Source organism: Anoplopoma fimbria, chromosome 8 (assembly GCF_027596085.1).
Source record: "Anoplopoma fimbria isolate UVic2021 breed Golden Eagle Sablefish chromosome 8, Afim_UVic_2022, whole genome shotgun sequence".
Lineage (NCBI taxonomy): Eukaryota > Metazoa > Chordata > Actinopteri > Perciformes > Anoplopomatidae > Anoplopoma > Anoplopoma fimbria.
In genome coordinates, this window is record NC_072456.1 from 28,011,099 (window position 1) to 28,031,506 (window position 20,408).

At 37.7% G+C, this 20,408-nt stretch overlaps 1 protein-coding gene across 1 annotated transcript in view; it reads left to right on the forward strand.

The window, feature by feature from the left end:
- Positions 1–2,893: 2,893 nt before the first annotated feature.
- The window catches only part of oca2 (oculocutaneous albinism II), a 51,016-nt gene continuing 33,501 nt past the window's right edge, over positions 2,894–20,408 (forward strand). The window contains 12 exon segments of the mRNA XM_054603283.1: positions 2,894–2,993; positions 2,996–3,125; positions 8,028–8,123; positions 8,769–8,966; positions 10,313–10,370; positions 10,672–10,744; positions 11,584–11,738; positions 11,828–11,910; positions 12,486–12,639; positions 15,885–15,956; positions 16,952–17,017; positions 18,632–18,688. Coding sequence (XP_054459258.1) covers positions 2,894–2,993; positions 2,996–3,125; positions 8,028–8,123; positions 8,769–8,966; positions 10,313–10,370; positions 10,672–10,744; positions 11,584–11,738; positions 11,828–11,910; positions 12,486–12,639; positions 15,885–15,956; positions 16,952–17,017; positions 18,632–18,688 — 1,242 coding nt within the window.

A 20,408-nucleotide genomic window follows, 5' to 3' on the forward strand; every position in this document is an offset into this window, starting at 1 on the left:
TCTACACAACATCTCTGGGTTCTGTTATTCGCTCGCATGACTTCTCTTACCATTGTTATGCCGATGACACCCAGCTGGTCTTGTCATTTCCTCCCGGTGACACCCAAGTGGAGGCACGCATTGCTGCGTGCTTGGCTGACATCTCGAAGTGGATGGCGACACACCACCTGAAGCTCAACCTGGACAAAACCGAGCTACTGTTCCTCCCGGGGAAGGGCTGCCCGCACCGAGACCTGTCCATCACCATTGATGATGCCGTGGTGACGCCAACTCGGACTGTGAGGAATCTGGGTGTGACCCTGGACGACCAACTGTCGCTCTCAGCAAACATTGCATCGGTCACAGGCTCCTGCAGATTCCTCCTCTACAACATCAGGAGGATTCTCCCCTTCCTCCCTGAGGAGACGGTGCAGGTGCTCTACAGGCTCTGGTCATCTCCCGCCTGGACTACTGCAACTCACTACTGGAGCCCCGGCGTCGGCCATCAGACCTCTGGAGCTCGTCCAGAAAGCTGCAGCTCGTCTGGTGTTCAATGACCCAAGTTCTCCCACACAACTTCCCTTCTCCGTTCTCTACACTGGCTCCCTGTAGGAGCATCCAGTTACAGACTCTGGTGCCTACAGGGCAGTGAGAGGAACAGCTCCTTCCTATCTCCAGGCCATGAAGCCCTACACCCCCCACCACTCCTCTCTGCTGCCTCGGGGTGACTGGTTGCCCCGTCGCTCAGAGGTCCCTGCAGCCGATCCACCCGGTCACAGCTTCTTCCTGTCCTGGCCCCTCAGTGGAGGAATGAACTCCCCACTGACCTCAGGACAGCAGAGTCACTGCCCATCTTTAACCTCACCTCTTCAAGAAGTATTTTCCGCACTACCTGATAAAGACTGTCAATGAATACTACCTGATAAAGAAGTACTACCTGATAAAGAAGTACTACCTGATAAAGAAGTACTACCTGATGAAGAAGTACTACTGATAAAGAAGTACTACTCTTGACAGGAGCCATGATAAAGAAGTACTACCTGATAAAGAGACTACCTGTAAAGAAGTACTACCTGATAAAGAAGATAAAGAAGTACTACCTGATAAAGAAGATAAAGTGTGTATTACTCCGTACTACCTGATAAAGTACTAAAACATGATAAAGAACCGCTTCACGGTACTACCTGATAAAGAAGTATTTTTTGAAAAATACTTTTAAGTGATAAAGAAGTACTACCTACCTGATAAAGAAGTACTACCTGATAAATAAAGTACTACCTGATAAAGAAGTACTACTACTGATAACTAGAAGTACTAGAAGTACTACCCTAAAGAGCCTTCCTCGTAGCACTTATTGATATTCTATTTGTTTACTGCACTTATCCTATTCGTAGTAGTTTGTAGCACTTATTATATTCGTATTAGTCTGTTGCAATTATTGTTTTCGTAGTAATCTGCCTCTGCACTATACTTTTGCTCTGGTTTATGCTTTAAGATGCTTGTTTAAGAAAGGAGATGCACTTATGACTTCTGGTGACTAGTAGTTCTCTTGAATACCTATGTTGAATACACTTCCTGTAAGTCGCTTTGGATAAAAGCGTCTGCTAAATGACTGTAATGTAATGTAATGTAATGTAATGTAAGAGGATCTATGTGATCAGTGTTCAGCTCAAACACAAGCTGTGGCTCTTTGTGGCCTTTGGTTTGACCAGAAGTAAAAGATGAGACAGAGCACCTTGTTCTCCTTTTCGCCCGGGGGGGAAGAGAGTTAGTGATCCGTCTTAAAGTGACAGAAATTATGTTTAGAAATGTGTTTTTATGAGGTTCTCCTCCACAGTCAGTGTTTCACTACAGTAGATGTTTGTAGAAACAGACAGGAGAACCAGCACGGAGCAGATCAATGTTCTGCTGTGGACGTATCTTCAGGCACCAGACTCCATTCACAAAAACAGTGATTTAGAGCACTGGAGCTACTGCTCTACTGCCGCCTCCATCTGTTAGTTTATTTGTGTTATTGTGAAACTTTTGTGTTTTAAAGTGTTAATTTAGATTCACCAAAGTCACACAACAACACAAACAGACTAACAGGTGGAGGCAGCAGTAGAGCAGTAGCTCCTGTGTTCTGAGAGGTTAAATCTCTGTTTGTGTGAATGTAGTCTGGTGTCTTTGTAGAGAGCATAGATAACAACTTCTACTCTTACTTTAAAACTTTGGTGTACCAGTTAATTGCTTTATGGAAATCAGGTGATGAGTAAAGTATTAAAAAAAAAGGTTTTTGGTATTTTTTGGTAACAGTAATGAAAAAGAGGACAACAAGAAGAAAACAAAAGAGTCTGTATTGTAACTTTAAAACTGCTATAATCAACATTTCCACATTACCAGTGGATCACATGACTCTCACAGACTTGTATCACCTGACTCTACGGCTCCTCTTAGTTCTATTTAGTGTTTTGGCGTTTTTCAGCTCATTGTTTTGGTTTTTCCATCTGTTCATTTTTCATTGTTTTGGTTCACTCTCATGGCTCTCATAGCATCAGTGGAAGCAGGAAGATGTTGTCAGTGAAAAAACACCAAAAAGCTAGTTTAATTGTAGAGACAAGGAGCTAAAGAGACATATATTTTCCCTTTAGTAGTTGGTGGAGACCAAAAACAGAGCAAAAAGAGAGAGAATATTGGACTTACTTTTGCCAGGTGGTCAGAAACAGGACTATAAATTATTAAAACTGTTGCTCTGTAACTGCTGGATGAGTAAATACGCTTACTGTTTGCTAACATTTTCAACTCAAAAGGTTATAATACGACGGTGTTTGTTTCCACTGGCCCCCCAAAAATTAATAAGTTACAGCAGGTTTGAATGTTGAACTTGAGATTTTTACTAAATCCACACTTCCTTCTCCCCTCCATCAGCCTCATCATGTATCTGGAGAACAAAAACAACATGGAGATGGAGGCGTCGGCCCAGGGCCACCAGGGCCGGGGCAGCCTGAGGTCACCGGAGGCCGTCGCCGGGAACTTCGGGAGCTCCGTCTGCTGCAGGGAATCTCTGAGCGGAGGGACGCCGAGAAGCTGCAGCAGTCGGCCGTCCTGCCGTCGGGACAGTGCGTCATCCACACCGAGGGCTTCGTCCCGGTTCGACAGGAGGACGGGTATGACGCTCAAAGTGTTTCTGCTCTCTCACTATGTCAAGATAGGTCTTTTATTGGAGTTTAAGTGATTATTCATGAGCATTATTGGTGGAAAAGCTGCTCTGTTGGTTTTATACGTTTCTGACAAACCACTTATTGGTTGAATCTCAATGTTTCCGAAACCAAAAAATAAGTTTCATATCAACATCTCTACATACGTGTACACTCTATTAAACTGCACTCTTAATTGGGTTTAAGGTTTAGGCAACAAAGCGACGTGGGTTTATTAGGTTTATTCGGGAGATCATGATTTTGGGTTAAAATAAGTTTGTTACTTTTGGCTTCACATGGAACATTAACAGTGATCTCCTGGGTGAAAGTCCTGTGTTTGTCTTATTGACCCATTAACCGACTCTGACCTCCTCCCTACGTAGACTTTGATTAAACGTATTTGTGCAAATTACGCTTATACAGCAATAATTTAGTTAGCTGACATTTCTTATTCAAATGTCCAGCAACACGTGTACATTTTCCACTTGTTACATACATACATCTTTACAAAATAAACTTCACAGGAAACAACTAAGTTTGGTTTAGGCAATAAAACTACTTAGTTAAGTTTAAGAAAAGATTGTGGTTTGGGTTAAAAATAATTGGCGTTACTTCAGTATTGAACTGAAGAGACAAATAAATCAACTTGTCGTTTCATAAAGTAGACGAGCATGCGGTCTCCTGGGTAAAAGACTGATGATGTTAAAGCCTTGGTTTAGTGAGACAAAAAAAAGCTTGAGAACAAAGTGGAACATTTAGCAGCTAAAGAGCCAGATGTTTATTTGAAGAGGTGGTGGAGACCAAAAACTGAGCTAAAACGAGACTAAATGCATCAGGAAAGACGACTCCAAATCAGTCATCCTCTTTATCTGCTGGACGTGTCAATAAGCAAGTGTTTGCAAACAAGTTCACAGTTTCAACTTTAAAAAATAGGTCAAAATATTCAGTTTTAAATTGAGCTAATTTAGGTTAAAGTTTGTGTTCATGAATAATTGGTTAAGCGTTTTCAAATTCGTACACAAGGTTCTCGTTTAGAGAAGGATTATCACTCGTTCTCTCTTCTCACTGGGTTTTCTGGAGTAAAGACAATCTGAACCACACGTACAGAAGAACGTTACACTCGCCCGGTTGGTTAAAGCTTCAAGTGGACGTATGACATACCAGGAAAACACTGGACCTTATGAATGTGGCATCATTCACACACAGAGACTTAAAGTGGGTTTGTGTGTCTCAGTGATTCGGGGGGGCTGCTAATCTCAAACTCATGGCTGTGACGTTATTGGGATTAAACTGAAGGATCTTTTGCTTTGTGGATTCAGTCCAACGATGCACGTGATGAAGAGCGTACTACAGCTCTGACATGTGCGTCTCCTGCAGGTCGGATTAGCGGTTTGTGTTTCTTGTAATGAATCATTTTTCATGTTTGAGTGACAAATCAACCGTGAACAGATCAAACATGTACGTGAGGATGCAGGGACGTAAAATATGGATTCAATAATTAGAAAACAAATACATAACAGAAAGTAAAGACACAACACAAAATGACATAAACAGACAGAAGATGTTTGAATGAGCAGACAGAGTTACTGAAGTCATGTTTCCTGTTTACAGTAATAAAAGCTGTGAGGCAGAGCTGCTGTTAAGTTTGAACATAATTGGATTTGACGTGTTGGCAATATTTTTCCAGCCAATTAGCTCAAACCTCAGAAGAAAGAATGCTGCAGTGGTCGGTACATTTGTCAGGTTTTCTGTCTGGCTCTTTGAACAAAGGAATCGTAGTGTGAAAGAAAAAGAGGCGTAAAGGTCACTAAACGGATAATTGGTTCATTTATTTCTGCAGCTTTGTTAGAAAATAACGGAGACACATTTCTTCACTTTTTATTTAACAACTCAAGCATGATAGATATAAAGTCTTTACATTTTTGTATCAGATGCCCCTCTTTATAATAATGATAATAATAATAATAATAATAATAATAATAATAATAATAATAATAATATAAATATATATTATTATTTATAAATTATAAATTATAAATTATAAATTATAAATTATAAATTATAAATTATAAATATATTATAAATTATTATTATTATTATTATCATTAATTACAATAAAGAAAAATAAACAAAGAATGAACATAACAACAGGGGAAATAAGATGAAAACTAAAACACACTTATAAACATAAGATGAAATAGAACATAGAATGCATTACAAAAGATGGAAAATGAAACCCACTGAAAAAAGAATGAGATAAGAGCATCTTTTAGCGCATTGTTTTGGTTTTACAGACAGCTACTTCCTGCTCTGGTTGACTCTCTCCTCTTGTCAGCTTCATTTTTAGCTGATTTTGGGGGAAAAGCTCTGCTGAAACCACTTAAAGCTACCAGCTTATCACCAAATGACAAACAGACAGTTAGAGACTAAAAGATTAACTTAGTGGAATATTTAGCAGCTAGAATGGAGGCGGTGGAGACCAAAAACGGAGCTAAAAGGGGACATAATATTGGACTTAAATTCATCAGGTGTCCAGAAACTCGGCTCCAAATAAAAGCTAATGATGTTAAGTATATCTGCTGCTGTGTGTATGAATAAACAGATGTTTGCCAACAAGTTCACTGCATTAAATAAAAAGAAAAGAAACACAGACCGTACACTTTGACACAATTACGCTCTGGTACAATGAAATTATATTGTCAATAACACTTTGAGGGAAATGTATTTCTCATCAGATTACGTTTGTTTTTGATGTATCACAAATATGCTTTTAATCAAATGTATGTTTGGGTCAAACAAACACAGGACTTTCACCCAGGAGGCTGCAGTTCATGTCCAACGTCGTCTTATTTTAACGTTATTCACTTGTTAACTTTATTTTGTGTTAATGGTAAATGGACTTGAACGTGTATAGAGTTTTTCTAGTCCTACTTAATAAACAAACTTATTTGAAGTTGGATCCTGGTCTCCTACAAACCCCTAACCTTGTAGTTTTGTTGCACGTTTGCTTTGTTTTAATTTAAAACTGCAACAGTAATCTGGAGAAAATATTTTTCTCTCCTTACACAAATTAAGAATGCAGTTTAATTGTCTGGGAACATGTTTTTTAGTAGACAGAGTTGGATATCATGTCAAAACTGTAACACAGCTTGTTTCTGCTGCCCCCAAGTGGCCCAAAAGATGAGGTAATTGATGCCTTTAATATAAAGAAACAACCTCATTAATCAAGGCAGGATAACATAAAATAGGACTTACTTTCATATTATGAGACATAGAATATAAAATAGTAAATAACATATATTAGAGGATTAATCCGAAGAAATGAAGAATAACTCCTGTAAAATATGACCTATTTTCCTTTGGTTGATATTAATCCCATTGACCTGAAAAGACACATTTTCAGTTTGTGTTTTTTCTTGACTCAGTTTCCTTTTAAGACTCTGTAATGGGCTGCGGAGGACGAGATCAGAGTCGTGTTAGACGGACGAAGAGCGGACAAAACATTCGTAGACGAGCAGTAAATCTCTTTATCGTTTTATAAGAGTGTAGAAGAGGATTAGTGCTGCAGATAATGTAATCTACTCCACCACGTTCATAGATTCAAAGCACCCAACAGTGTGCAGCGTGATCGGTAACAATGACAAAGACACTATAATACCTCCCCGATACAATAGAGAGGTTACTAACTCCGTTACTACGCCTCAGAAAACATTAATTAACCCAAAATACTTTATAAGAATGAATGCTAACTGCTGTGTTTAAGGACGTGCACACACTGTGTTTAAGCGCCCTTTGACAGCCGAAGGGTGAAAACCCTTCAGGATTAGAAGATAAGCCGAGGGGGACCTTGACTCTGCAGAAAGAATGTTTTGGTCGGCTCAGTGGGTTGGTTTTCCGTTGCATAACGACTCCCATGACGTTTCTTCTGTTGCCAAAGGAATGAGATGACAGTGGGCTTAATGAAATAGTGGATTGGGTTTTTTCTTTTAATAAACTGCTGCAGGGATGAGCCCAACAGGAAGTTATAGCATCACTGGTTAACTCCAGGAGGCAACCTTCGGTTCTGCAGAGTGAAGTCAAAGCTTCATGTGTTAAAGCTGCATTCTCTCTGCTGTCCACCAGGGGGCGACTCCTCTGGTTGTATAGAAGTCTATGAGAAAATGACTCTACTTCTCTCTTGATTTATTCCCTCAGTAAACATTGTAAACATGAGTTTATGGTCTCAATCTCTAGTTTCAAGTCTTCTTCAATACAGCATGATGTTCATTTAGTAAATGATGCTCCATTTAGAGTCAAACAGACCATAAAGCAGGGGATGCTTTAGGGCGGGGCTACACACTGATTGACAGGTCCACACCAGAGACGTATACGGCGTCTCTACGTCAAACATACTGACTTCTAGATGAGGGAACAGGAAGGGAAAAAATGTTGACTCATGTCTGCTTTAAGGACTCATTCCACTCTGTCATTCAGCTTTTTAGCCACTTTTCAGATACAAAAATAAAAATTCTCATCTTTAAATGTGTGTGTAGCCTGTGAGGACGGATAAAGAAAGTGTGTGTGTGTGTGTGTGTGTGTGTGTGTGTGTGTGTGTGTGTGTGTGTGTGTGTGTGTGTGTGTGTGTGTGTGTGTGTGTGTGTGTGTGAGGCTCAGGGGACGCGGTGCAGCAGCGGATGTCAAAAGACACAGTAATGATCTCCTCGGGTCTCGAGTCACCAGCTGCTCTCCACCTCCGCTGGGTTACAAAGGTTCTGACGACCGGCTCTAACCGGCACAGCTGGAGGCCTCAACGCCGGGGTCAAAGTTCAAATATCACTCTGTTCTTAGAAAATACTTTAAACTCGTTGATATTTGTTTTTATTTTCTCCTCAGGCAGAGCTTCAGCGTGGTGAACTTCCTCAGAGCAAAAACAAAATCAGCCAACCTCACAGAGAGGTCTCCTCTGCTGAGGTTCTCTCAGGACGACAGGTTGGTTTCTCACTTTTTACATTATTGATCAGTTATGGCATCCAATATTCAGTTAAAGCATCCAATATTTAATATATAAACCAGGAAAATAATGAGTAAAATGAACAAACCAATAAGTTATGTAATAAGTAAATGAATTATGATCAAATTTGACTTCAAAACATCCAAAAACTAAATGTATATTTATTTTAATTACTGACATTAGGACAATTATTTTCTGAAATGTTATATTTAAATAAGCACATGAGGCATTTTCTTATTCAATTTGTGCAAATTTTCATATATTACCAGAACAGAAAAATTGAACGTTGGAAGTTATTATAATTTCCTAAAATATTTCACAATTTATTTGCTCGTTTTCTTATTTTAAACAATTTAATTACTCGTTTATTAATGACTTTTTTTTATTTATTTAACTAATGTTTTTTTAATTCTATTTTTATTCATAATATCTCATGTTTGGCAGAATGACTTTCATTTAATAAAACATCTCTACTTGTAACATCATTGTAACACGGAGGACTTCATGTAGTGACATTGTGATTATGGGATGCTTGTGTATTTAGAGACGTTTTTCAGAATAAGAGCTTACGTCCACAGTGTAGTTCTTCATGTCTGACAGCGGTGACACTTTTCTTTCTCCAGTCTGACCTACATGACCTTACACGACCCCGGCTTCATGGGGGGGGAGGAGCCGTGTGACGGGGGTTCTTTGGACCTGGAGAGGAGGTACCGGCTGGGCAGCGAGGTCACCAGTCTGTCGCTGTCCCGGTCCAGCTCCTCGGAGAAGAGCGACGCTCGGGACAACCGCAACCTCAACTTCAGACTCACCAGCAGCATGAAGTGAGAGCAGGAGGCCGGGGACAGATGTGTTATATGATACAGATGTGTTATATGATACAGATGTGTTATATGATACAGATGTTTATATGATACAGATGTGTTATATGATACAGATGTTTAATATGATACAGATGTGTTATATGATACAGATGTGTTATATGATACAGATGTTTATATGATACAGATGTGTTATATGATACAGATGTTTAATATGATACAGATGTGTTATATGATACAGATGTGTTATATGATACAGATGTGTTATATGATACAGATGTTTATATGATACAGATGTGTTATATGATACAGATGTTTAATATGATACAGATGTTTATGATATATGATGTTTAATATGATACAGATGTTTATATGATATGATACAGATGTGTTATATGATACAGATGTTTATATGATACAGATGTGTTATATGATACAGATGTTTATCATGATACAGATGTGTTATATGATGTTTAATATGATACAGATGTGTTATATGATACAGATGTTATATGATACAGATGTACAGATTATATGATACAGATGTTTATTATGATACAGATGTTTGATATGATACAGATGTTTAATATGATACAGATGTTTATATGATACAGATGTTTAATATGATACAGATGTGTTATATGATACAGATGTTTATATGATACAGATGTTTAACATGATACAGATGTGTTATATGATACAGATGTTTAACATGATACAGATGTGTTATATGATACAGATGTTTAATATGATACAGATGTTTAATATGATACAGATGTTTATTATGATACAGATGTTTATTATGATACAGATGGTTAACATGATACAGATGTTTAACATGATACAGATGTTTAACATGATACAGATGTGTTATATGATACAGATGTTTAACATGATACAGATGTTTATTATGAAACAGATGTTTTATAATGAGGTTTTATCTAATGGAAACTGTTGGTGTATTTAGGAGATATCTACAGATGCAAATAGACAAAAGAGTAAAATAAATGTTTTATTTCCACTAGTTTTATGGAAGAAAAACAGACCAAAATCTATAAATTGACTGGAGAAAACAATGTGTTTAATTTTAATATCTATAATAATAATCTGAATAGGTAAAACTATTCAATATTTAAAAAGAAAAAAACAATCAAAAATCAGAGAAAACCTCTCCTTCAAATAGATATGGGAATTTAGCTTTTCATTATTTCCTACACTGGTAATAATTTCAGGACGAGATATTTTCATCTCGGATGCTTTCGTCAGGTTGGAATCCCCTAATATAAACTATTATACTGAACTCTATTTTATTTCATTCTTCTGACCTTCTTCTTCTTCTGTCTTTTCAGATGCTGCTTCAATGTCTCCAAAATTGCCACAATATTTACTATCGTCGTCCTCTGCAGTGTAAGTGGACGTGTACCTCTGATTTAACTATTGTGTTTTAGTCGAAAGTGCTTAAATACATCTACACATTTTATATTTTATTTACTAATTTTGATTATGTCCCTATTCCTGTGAAAGTAATATATGATTCCCTTTTTGGGAGCTATGCTTATTTGATTTGTTTCATGTCTAAACAGAATCAGCACTGAGTTTAAATGAAATCACACACATTGGACTGTGTTTACGATATCCAGTGTTTCTCAGTGCATCTCGTTACGTCTTGTAGAACAGTTGATGAATGAATGATGTGTTCTGGTTTCAGCTGTTCTTCAGCATGTATCCAGACAGAGACAACCCCTGGAGGATGTTGGCCGTCTCCTCTACAGACAGTTTCTGTATCCTTTCTGAAGGCTTCCATCGTTGCTGCTGCTTATTGGTATTTTATGATGTGTTCTGAAATTAGAAACAAAAAAATGAGCTCTGCCAAAGACCCAGCAGGCCTTTAACCGACAAGGAGAGAAGTGGAACCATGATGTGTTACTGAAGGGGCCCAACAGGTCAAGGGGTCGGACACAAAGAGACGTTAAATGAAAACAAACGTACAAAATGACCCAAAATGACTACAAGGAGACCTAAAATGACTAGAAATAGATGTGAAACAGCTACAAATGACAGATAATGGCTTCAAACAGACACAAAACAACCATTTAGAAGCATAAAGCTTCTTCGAATGAACACAAAACAAGCACAAAGTGATCCTAAATCACAACAAACTAGATTTAAAACAACTATGAGTCTCACTATTACAAAAATGACCCAAATTGACTACAAAGACACACAAAAGGACCATATAGAAACTTAAAACATCTAAAGAAATTTGCAAAACAGCCCAAAAATAACAAAAAAAACAACAAAACAACTTGAAAATCACCACAAGATGTAATAAGACTAAAAATAGATTCAAAACATCCACAAAAGAGACACGAAACAACTTCAAATGACTCAAAATGACGACCAAGAGACACAAAACAAACACGTAGAAAAGTAAAACATCTGTAAACGAGACACACAAGGACTACAAGGGAACACTAAACCACCACAAAGGTAAAAATATTAGACGCTAAATTACTGAAAGGGGATAAAAAAGATGCAAAATAACAGTGTCCTCTTTAAAAACACAACCTCACTCTCAGCTCCAGCAGATGTTTTTTCTCTTGACGGTCTCGTCCCTCAGCGATGAACCTGACGGACTTCAGAGACAACGCTCTGCTGAAGCTCCAGGTGGGGGGGCCGTTCACCGGGGGGAAGCTGGACCTGGAGAACCAGGACTACATCCTGGTCCAGGTGGAGCAGACGGAGCAGGGGGGGCAGCGGAGGAGGAGGAGTCAGGTGATCATCATCATCTTCATCATCATCTTCATCATCATATGTGAAGGGCTGATCAATAACCTCATTGATCTCCTGCTGTTTGTGATCAGGTTCTGTATAACTGGACCATCCCTCTGCATGCAGAACGGAGCGACCAGATACTGTTGACCAAAACCTTTGAGATGCTCAGCAGGTCATTTCATTTTCATTCTTTAAAACACTGTTTTAACGTTGCCTCTTAAGAGAATATATGAATATTATTGAACGTCAGAAAAAAATGGGAAAAAGTATTTTTGTTTTATCTCAGATTTCAATTTTATTTCTGTTTTCTTTTTCCAGATTCATTTAGATGATGAGCCTCTCTTTGTTATTGTTTTGTGTCTTTTTGTAGTTTCTTTGTGTCTCTTTGTAGTCCTTAGGTGTTATGTGGTTTTGAGTCTCTTTGTCGTTTCTTTGTATCTCTCACTGGTTTTGTTCCACTTTGTATTTAATTTGGTCTTTTCGTAGTAATCTTTTTCTGTGGTTGTTTGTAGTATTCATTTTTTTTATTAAATCCTGCAATATGTGACTTTAAGCCACATAACATCATATCTGTTCCACATTGTTGAGTTTGTGGTGTTGTTTTCTTGCTCAGCATCAAATCAGACTTTGTCTCCGCTGCCAGACTCCAACATAACAAACATCACAGGTTCCTGACATAATTTAATGGACTGATGAATGTTGAATGAGAAACATGCAGGTCATCGTGTTGCCTCCGTCTCCACACAGTGACCCCATCGTCATCACCTTCCAGGCCTTCCTGCAGGATAACGAGGTGGTGCCGTTATCCATGACCCACCAGTCGCTCTACGTCAACGTGGAGACGCAGGTGGCCATCGCTGGAGTCATCCTGACCGGAGTCTACGTTCTCATCATCTTTGAGGTAAACATCCTCTCGCTCCGCTCTAATGCAGAGGTGCTGCTTTTAGGAAACAGATATTACAGCAGAGAAATATGAAATGAGAGGCATCCTTAAGATTTCAGTCCTGGTTGATTTAGAATTTCCTTTTAAATGAAAACCAGACCTTAACCTCCGGTTCTTAGAGTGAAGCAAAAGCTTCCTGTCTTAAAGCTGCATTCTCTCTGCTGTCCACCAGGGGGCGACTCCTCTGGTTGTATAGAAGTCTATGAGAAAATGACTCTACTTCTCTCTTGATTTATTCCCTCAGTAAACATTGTAAACATGAGTTTATGGTCTCAATCTCTAGTTTCAAGTCTTCTTCAATACAGCATGATGTTCATTTAGTAAATGATGCTCCATTTAGAGTCAAACAGACCATAAAAAAAAGCTGAACTCGAGGCTTCAAAACATCAACAAACCAATGAGTGACGTCTGGATGACGACATCCACTTCTTATAAACAGTCTATAGTGAAACCACAGTAACTGTGCACACATATTAAATACTTTATAACTGAGACAGAATAAATGCATTCTCTTAATTTCCTCTCATCACTAAAGCAAAAGGAATGTATTCAATAAGTAGAACACAATTATCAGATCAATTCCAACATCCAGGCTCCATCGTGTGGCTCAGAGTTGAGCTGCAGATAGAAAAGTTAAATAAAAGACTGGATTCTGCTAATTTATATGGCGACCTGAATAAAATCCCCTGTGACCCTCCTGAGGGTCCCGACCCAGTGTTTGGAAATGTCTGATGTAATGTCATTTTTAAACCTAAACACGACTAAATCTGGACTCAATCTTCATCATCATCATGGTCTCTATTTTACCAACAATCCAGACTAACATTAGGACTAAAAAGTCATTTATTTACCTACATGCATAAAGTGTGATAATCAAAGAGTTGATGCTTAATGATTCACCTGTAATTAATGGAATATTAGACATTAATTAATTATGATTTGCCCAGATATTAGTGATCGTTACTCACCTGCTTGTCATTTCACACAAAACCTTTACATGGGAGATCTCTGGATCGACATTTTTAATCTTTATGTGTCTCGTATTTGGTTTTAATAGCCAAACAACAATTTTTATTATTTATATAATAATATTAATAATAATACTCTTTATTGGTCATTGTACATACATTTATATATATATATATATATATATATATATATATATATATATATATATATATATATATGAAATTTAGCCTCTGCAATGAACCCATCCTAAGGAACAGTAGGCTGCTGAGAAGCACCCGGGAAATATAATAATATTAAAGTAAATTAAATATTACATTATGTATTACATTACATTTAATTATAATTTAAATATAATATTATAATGGGCACTTTTGTGAAATGTTCATACAAAGTGAGAAGCGAAGTTAAGCATCGCTGTGAGTCTCTTTGTTGTTTTACTTTGTCATTTTTTTGGTATTTTAGTATTCATCTTTTCCTGTGTTTGAATTCCCCTTTTTGTAGTCCTTTTGTGAATCTTTGTAGTTTCTTTGTGTCGCTTTGTAGTCTTTTAAAACCTTTTCATAGTCGTTGTGAGTCTGTTTGTGTCTTTGCAGTCGTTTTCTGTGTCTTTGTAGTCGTTTTATGTTTTTACGAGAAAAAAATCACAAATTTATGAAAAAAACAACATTTCCAATGTCCTGACGGACACAAACACACCTTTTCTTTCCTGTTTCATTCAGCAGATGTTCTGCTCTGACTCCAGCTCTGTCAGGTGTCACTCCTCTGTCGAGGATTAACGATGAGTTCAGACAAAGGGAGTTCACTTCCTGTTGGTAGTTGGACACCAATCTTCTTATTTTTAACGGGCTCTTTGGTGAAATGTTCACTCAGAGGTCCAAAGTGAAGCTTTCCTTTCGTCATTCTTGACAAAGACTGAGGCGAAAAAAGAGGAAGCTTTAGTTCTCTTTAATCTGAACACATGAACTCAGACAAAGACACGTTTCTGAGTTTCTGAGTTCTTCTCCATCCGGATGAGACCCAGTTCACGGTTGAGCAGTTCAACGAGGTCGACATGCATTGAAGACGACTCTTCTCATCAAAGAGAGTTCTTTTACAACGTTACTGTGACAGGAATCGTGATTGATGTCCACATATCCTCATACAGATTATATGATATCTGACAAAAAATGACTCCTCAGTTATCTTGAGTTTTCATAGAAAAGTCCACTAACACATTTCCATTTATGCTTGTTACACGAATACGGTCTTTTCAAAATAAACTTCTGTCTTCACAGGAAACAGCTTGGGAACAGCTTGGTGAAAGGTTTAGAAAAAGATCCTTGTTAGGGTTAAAATAACTAAGAAAGAGCTGATATTAATTACGCAAGTTACGTGACAAATAAATCAACATTGACTTCTTTTTTCACACTGTTTTCTGGATTAAACATAATTTTTTTTGTTGGATTAAATACGAATAGATTTAGTTAGATATCTATGAATTTCAGCAAATTCATTTTCATTTAGCTACGAACAGCCTGCCTAAGTAATGATATTTATTATAATTTATTATAAATAAGCTCATCTCATTTAACACAGAGGCCCTCAGGTCCCAGTTTCTTCATCAGGAACTTCCTCTGCGTTTGCTCATAAACGAACAGTGACCTACTTTCCTGCAGTTTATTGCGGTGGCATGAACGTCAGAGGAGCCGCTCAGATGTCTGATAACATGCTTATCACAGGCTGCAGATTAATAATGTGATGCATCATACATGAGAGAGGAGATGAGGAGGCAGCTCTTCTGTAATATCACCTTCAAGTTCTGCATTTATTCATATTCAGACAGAAGAAAACAACATAAATATCATAGAACTAATGGAACGTACTCACCTTTACTGTGACTTCTCAGAATTACTGGATTTTTGGAGAATATTTCTTTAAAATACAGTTTGAGATGCAGGTTTATTTAATGACTGATGCAAATATGGTGAAAATAATTGGCTCCATGAGAAAGATACAAAGTTATAACTCTAATCTAATATACCACGAAAGAACATAATGTAAAATGAATATTATAAATGAATGAAAAGCTGCAAATGAAAATATATTTGATTTAATGTGTCTGTTTAAAGTGTTCAGGGACAATGACAATGACAGTGAAAGTGATCGGTTTCATATTTAAATGTTGGTATTTACATAATGCAGCATTCTTTGTGTTTTTAATGTTAATGTTCATGGTGAATCTTTTGTATTTTCAGATTGTTCATCGTGCTCTAGCGGCCATGTTGGGATCTCTGGCAGCTTTAGCCGCTCTGGCCGTCATCGGAGATGTAAGTCTCTTTTCTCTCTTCAGCTAAAAAATAAATAGCTACCTAGCTGATCCGAACTGTATATTTTAGACAAAAATATGAGTTGGAAATCCAGCCAGCAATTTTAGGGAACAATAAGGACAGCTTGGAATTAGCAAGAAAGTTAAGGTGCATACAGGTGCTCCTCGGATAGTTCTATATCCAGAGATGAAACTTCTCTAGTTGATAACTTGCATAAAGACAGATTGATCGTATTGGCCAAGTGATATGATTATTATCTGTGAAAATGTCCTTCATGTTCTAAAAAAACAGGAATGATGCTATGTGATGTGCATGATGAACAGAGCTGCTATCTAAAGCCTTCTTCTTCCTGGTAGAGTTTCCCCAGTGAGGGATTAAACATGGCTGCCAGTTGACGATTTGGCCAGTTGGTCTTCATTTTTGTTGCCAAAGGAATTTATAGTTTCTTGTTTGTCGTTCCTCTGTGTTCACAAACTCATCAAAAGCTTCTATTTACCAGCAATGAATATGTCTTTAAGTAAAAAATGGACGGCTGTAAATGTTGCTTGAACAGCATTCATAATCTACTGCAACAACATATTCTGGAAAAGTTAGAAATCACAACTTGTAAAATCGTTTGCACAGACAGAAAACACAGTAATTAATAACGTTGATTATGGGTTCCAGTGTGAGGGAACCTTTGCGGCTCACTGGGACGCTTCAACACTCCAGTTAGATTTATAAGTTCCACCTGTGCTTCTCCTGCAACGAGTCAAAATGTCGTCTGCAGAAAAAGAGCTAAAGGACCCGGAGGAAGGATCTGGGCCAGGACGAGTTCTAGACGATGCCGTTAACGAGACATTTGTTAAAGATGTCAGGAAGTTTAGTTCTGCACTGAAAGGAAGAGGAAGTTCTCAACTAGAGATTAATGGATCCGACATTTATGTATTCAATCTTTTCTTTTGGCTTCTTCTTCACAGAACTGAAATCTAATTCTTTCTTTGTGTTCCTCACAGCGGCCCAGTCTGGTTACTGTGGTCGAGTGGATCGACTACGAGACTCTGGCGCTCCTCTTTGGCATGGTGAGACTCTAAACTTTATGTATATGTTCGTTTACTCATCAAATCTCCTTTTGGACGGTTTTACAAAAAGCTTTATTTCATATTTCTGGAAGATTTTACTTCACTGGATCCGTTGTCTTCTCAATTACTGAATCTTTAATATAAAAGTTAAAGAATTGCTTTAACCTGTTCTCCTCTGACACTTTATAACTTTACAGCAGATCACATCTAGAACAACTCATTATTCACATACCAGATCATTCTGCCAGATCAGTGGTATCTAAATGTCATATTGATGCACGACCACAGATGGTTGGACGACTTCCACCGTCAACAGCTGCCACTGAAACTCATCTCATTCTGAGAGAAAATACAACAGAGGGAGCTTCTGAAAATATTCCAAACCAAAAAAACAAACCATGTATTTAAATGTGCTACAGTATACTTTATGAAAAGTAAAAAAACAGTTTCTCGATAAAAAATCTGATTGATTTATAAACAGTTTGGGGTTGTTATCAAGCTTAGATTCTTCTTAAAAATTGATGTTTTTGGATTGTGTTCTTGGATTTTGCACAAATGTTATACTATCCTGTTTTGTGCGGTGGGGCCATTGATTCTAAATATCAGTCATTTAGAATCAATGGCCCCGATCAGCCTGACTGCACTGTGCATTGAGAAACCCATGGAGCTCTCCCTGGAGCTGAAGTCACAGATAGATTTGTAATTGCGACATTTTCTCTGAGTCCCACATTTATTTCAGTTCTGGCTTAGAATCTATAATATTCTCTAAACTATCGTTAGTCTGAATTTAATAAAAAATAAAGAGCTCAAAAATAGGGATTGCTCGGAGAAAGTAAAATTAAAGTATCAAACAGTGATTCATCTCGCTGGCAGTTAAAGACAAACTGTGCGTTTAAATACCCAAACTACTATTTAGTATGCCAAAAAATAAAGATTTAGTGTGTCCCAATATGTAGTATGTCAAAAATACCAGGATGTTCTACAACATCTGTTCTCATTATGCAGTATGAAGCCAGCAAGCTTTTCTGACTATTCTGACCCACAATCCTTTGCACAGTGGATATATGAGCAAGAGGGTCAAAGTTCAGGATGTTATGAGGAAGTCATTTGTCCCAAATCAATGCATACTGCGTGAAACAGTCGGTACTTTTTAAGGGCAGCTGTAGAATGTACAAAAAAAAATATGAGATTTGAAAACGCGGTTTAAGATTATTAGATTAAGCAAAAATGAGCTATTTAAATATCTTGAAAATGTGTTTAGTTGGTTAAAGTTAAAGGATGTTGGCAAAACTAGAGTTTCATTTTTTTCAAGATTCAACATTACAATTCGGGTCTTTGTTGTTATTACATAACTGCCTATAAATAAAACAACATGAGTTTGGGTGAGTAGATCGTTAAAAAAACCTGCTATGATAATAAAGTATGCGTGAAAAGAAATCCTGAACTCCTGAAAGTTTAGCACATTGGAAATATCTTTCTCACTGACCACAACCTCTTATGTGAGCACCATCTTGTTGTTTTTTAAATATATCAGTGTGACATATGAATCCTGTTACATAAGTGGAAATGTTCTTTTTATTAATTTCTTTAACGAATGTGTCCCGTTTGTTCCAGATGGTGCTGGTGGCCATCTTTTCAGACACGGGCTTCTTTGATTACTGTGCTGTGAAGGTGAGTCGTCACACAGAAAACAACCAAATTAGAAGTGTCAATCGAGAACATCGTGGTTTTTTGAACATGAAGGTCTGCCGTATTACAGTTACATATCCTTTAGAGATATACCATGTGCATGTTTGCCTTTGGGACGCTGAGTGACACGTCTGTGAAAATAGAAGCACTCTGGTATTTTAGAGTCGTCTCCAAGGCGACAGGCTTTGAGCTATTTCTGAATTTAACTCGGATACATGACAAGCCTATAGTTTATACCTCGACTTATCTGACATGAGCAGGATTTGGGACGACCTCTGTAATGTGAGATGACCTCACACGTTTTGATTTCTATCTTTACACCCTGACTCAACAGTACCTCTCTATAACGGGCTGACAAGAGCCACATCTGCTTTGTTTTGGTGGGAAAGGTCAGAAAACTGGGTCGAGTGCTGCTTATTGAAATGAGCCAAACTGGTTTAATATTTAGAGAAGAATGGATCGTATTATTTTATTAATGCTTTCTGATAGACATCACCTTTAAACTCCCTATTTCTTAACTTAGATCCAGATGCATCCTACAAATAATAACAGATTACGTATTCTCAGATGAGTGAGTCTACAGTAGAAGATAAGACCTTCATCCTCTCTCAAGGTTTCCTCCCATCAGGAAACCAGCTCAGTTTTAATCCTGAATATTCTCCGTGGACGGTGAAAGAGGGCATGCCTTCGTCCTTCAGGTCCAGTAGCACTCAGACCTGAGAACAGAGGGATCATACAGGCTCATGAATATACAGTGTGAGTCAGACAAGGACAGGCACTCCAAATTAAAACAGCTTCTCTGAGAACAGCTCAGCTATCTGACACGTCGGGCTATTACACAGAAGAGCTGGCGACTCCCGGGGGGTTAAGACTGTTTTATTAGCATGAAGGAGTGTAATCTTATATTTAAGGCTATTTCTGGAATCTTAGTACACTACTTCTTCTGGTGCTCATGGCTGGATTACTGAACGGGCCTAACAGGGGCTCCCCTGGCCTTCACATACATAATGTCACCCAAAGAGACAAGTACCAACCAGGAAGAGACTTAAAATGACCACAAAGAAACAAAAAATGACAACATAGAGACTCACAATGACTATAAAAAGGGGCATAACAACCACAAAAAGACCCCAAATTACAACAAATGAGACTCAAAATGTCCACAAAGAAACAATAAACAATACAAAGAGACAAAAAGAGACACACGACAACTATTAAAAAACCCCACAAAGGGGCACAAAATGACTACGAAGACACAGAATAGCAACAAAGAGACACAACTAAAATGACTACAAAAAGACACAAAATTACCACAAAGAATCATAAAACAACTTCAAAGAGACACAAAGAGACTCACAATGACTTCAAAGAGAAACAAAATTACCACAAAGAATCATAAAACAACTTCAAAGAGACGCAAAATGACTTCAAAGAGACACAACATGACTACAAAACACACAAAACGACTACAAAGAGACACAAAATGCCTGAAAACTAACACAAATTGACTACATAGAGACTCAAGACAACTAATAAGAGACAGAAAACAGCACAAAAAGAGACTTAACAACCATGAAGTCTGGTGTCTTCTTCCAGAGGTATTGATGGAGTCGGTTGTCTCATAATCCACCATTATTAGTGCTACTATGAAGTTTCACTTTGACTTTCTTGATGCTTTAAACGGCTGAAACGCAGAGGTTTC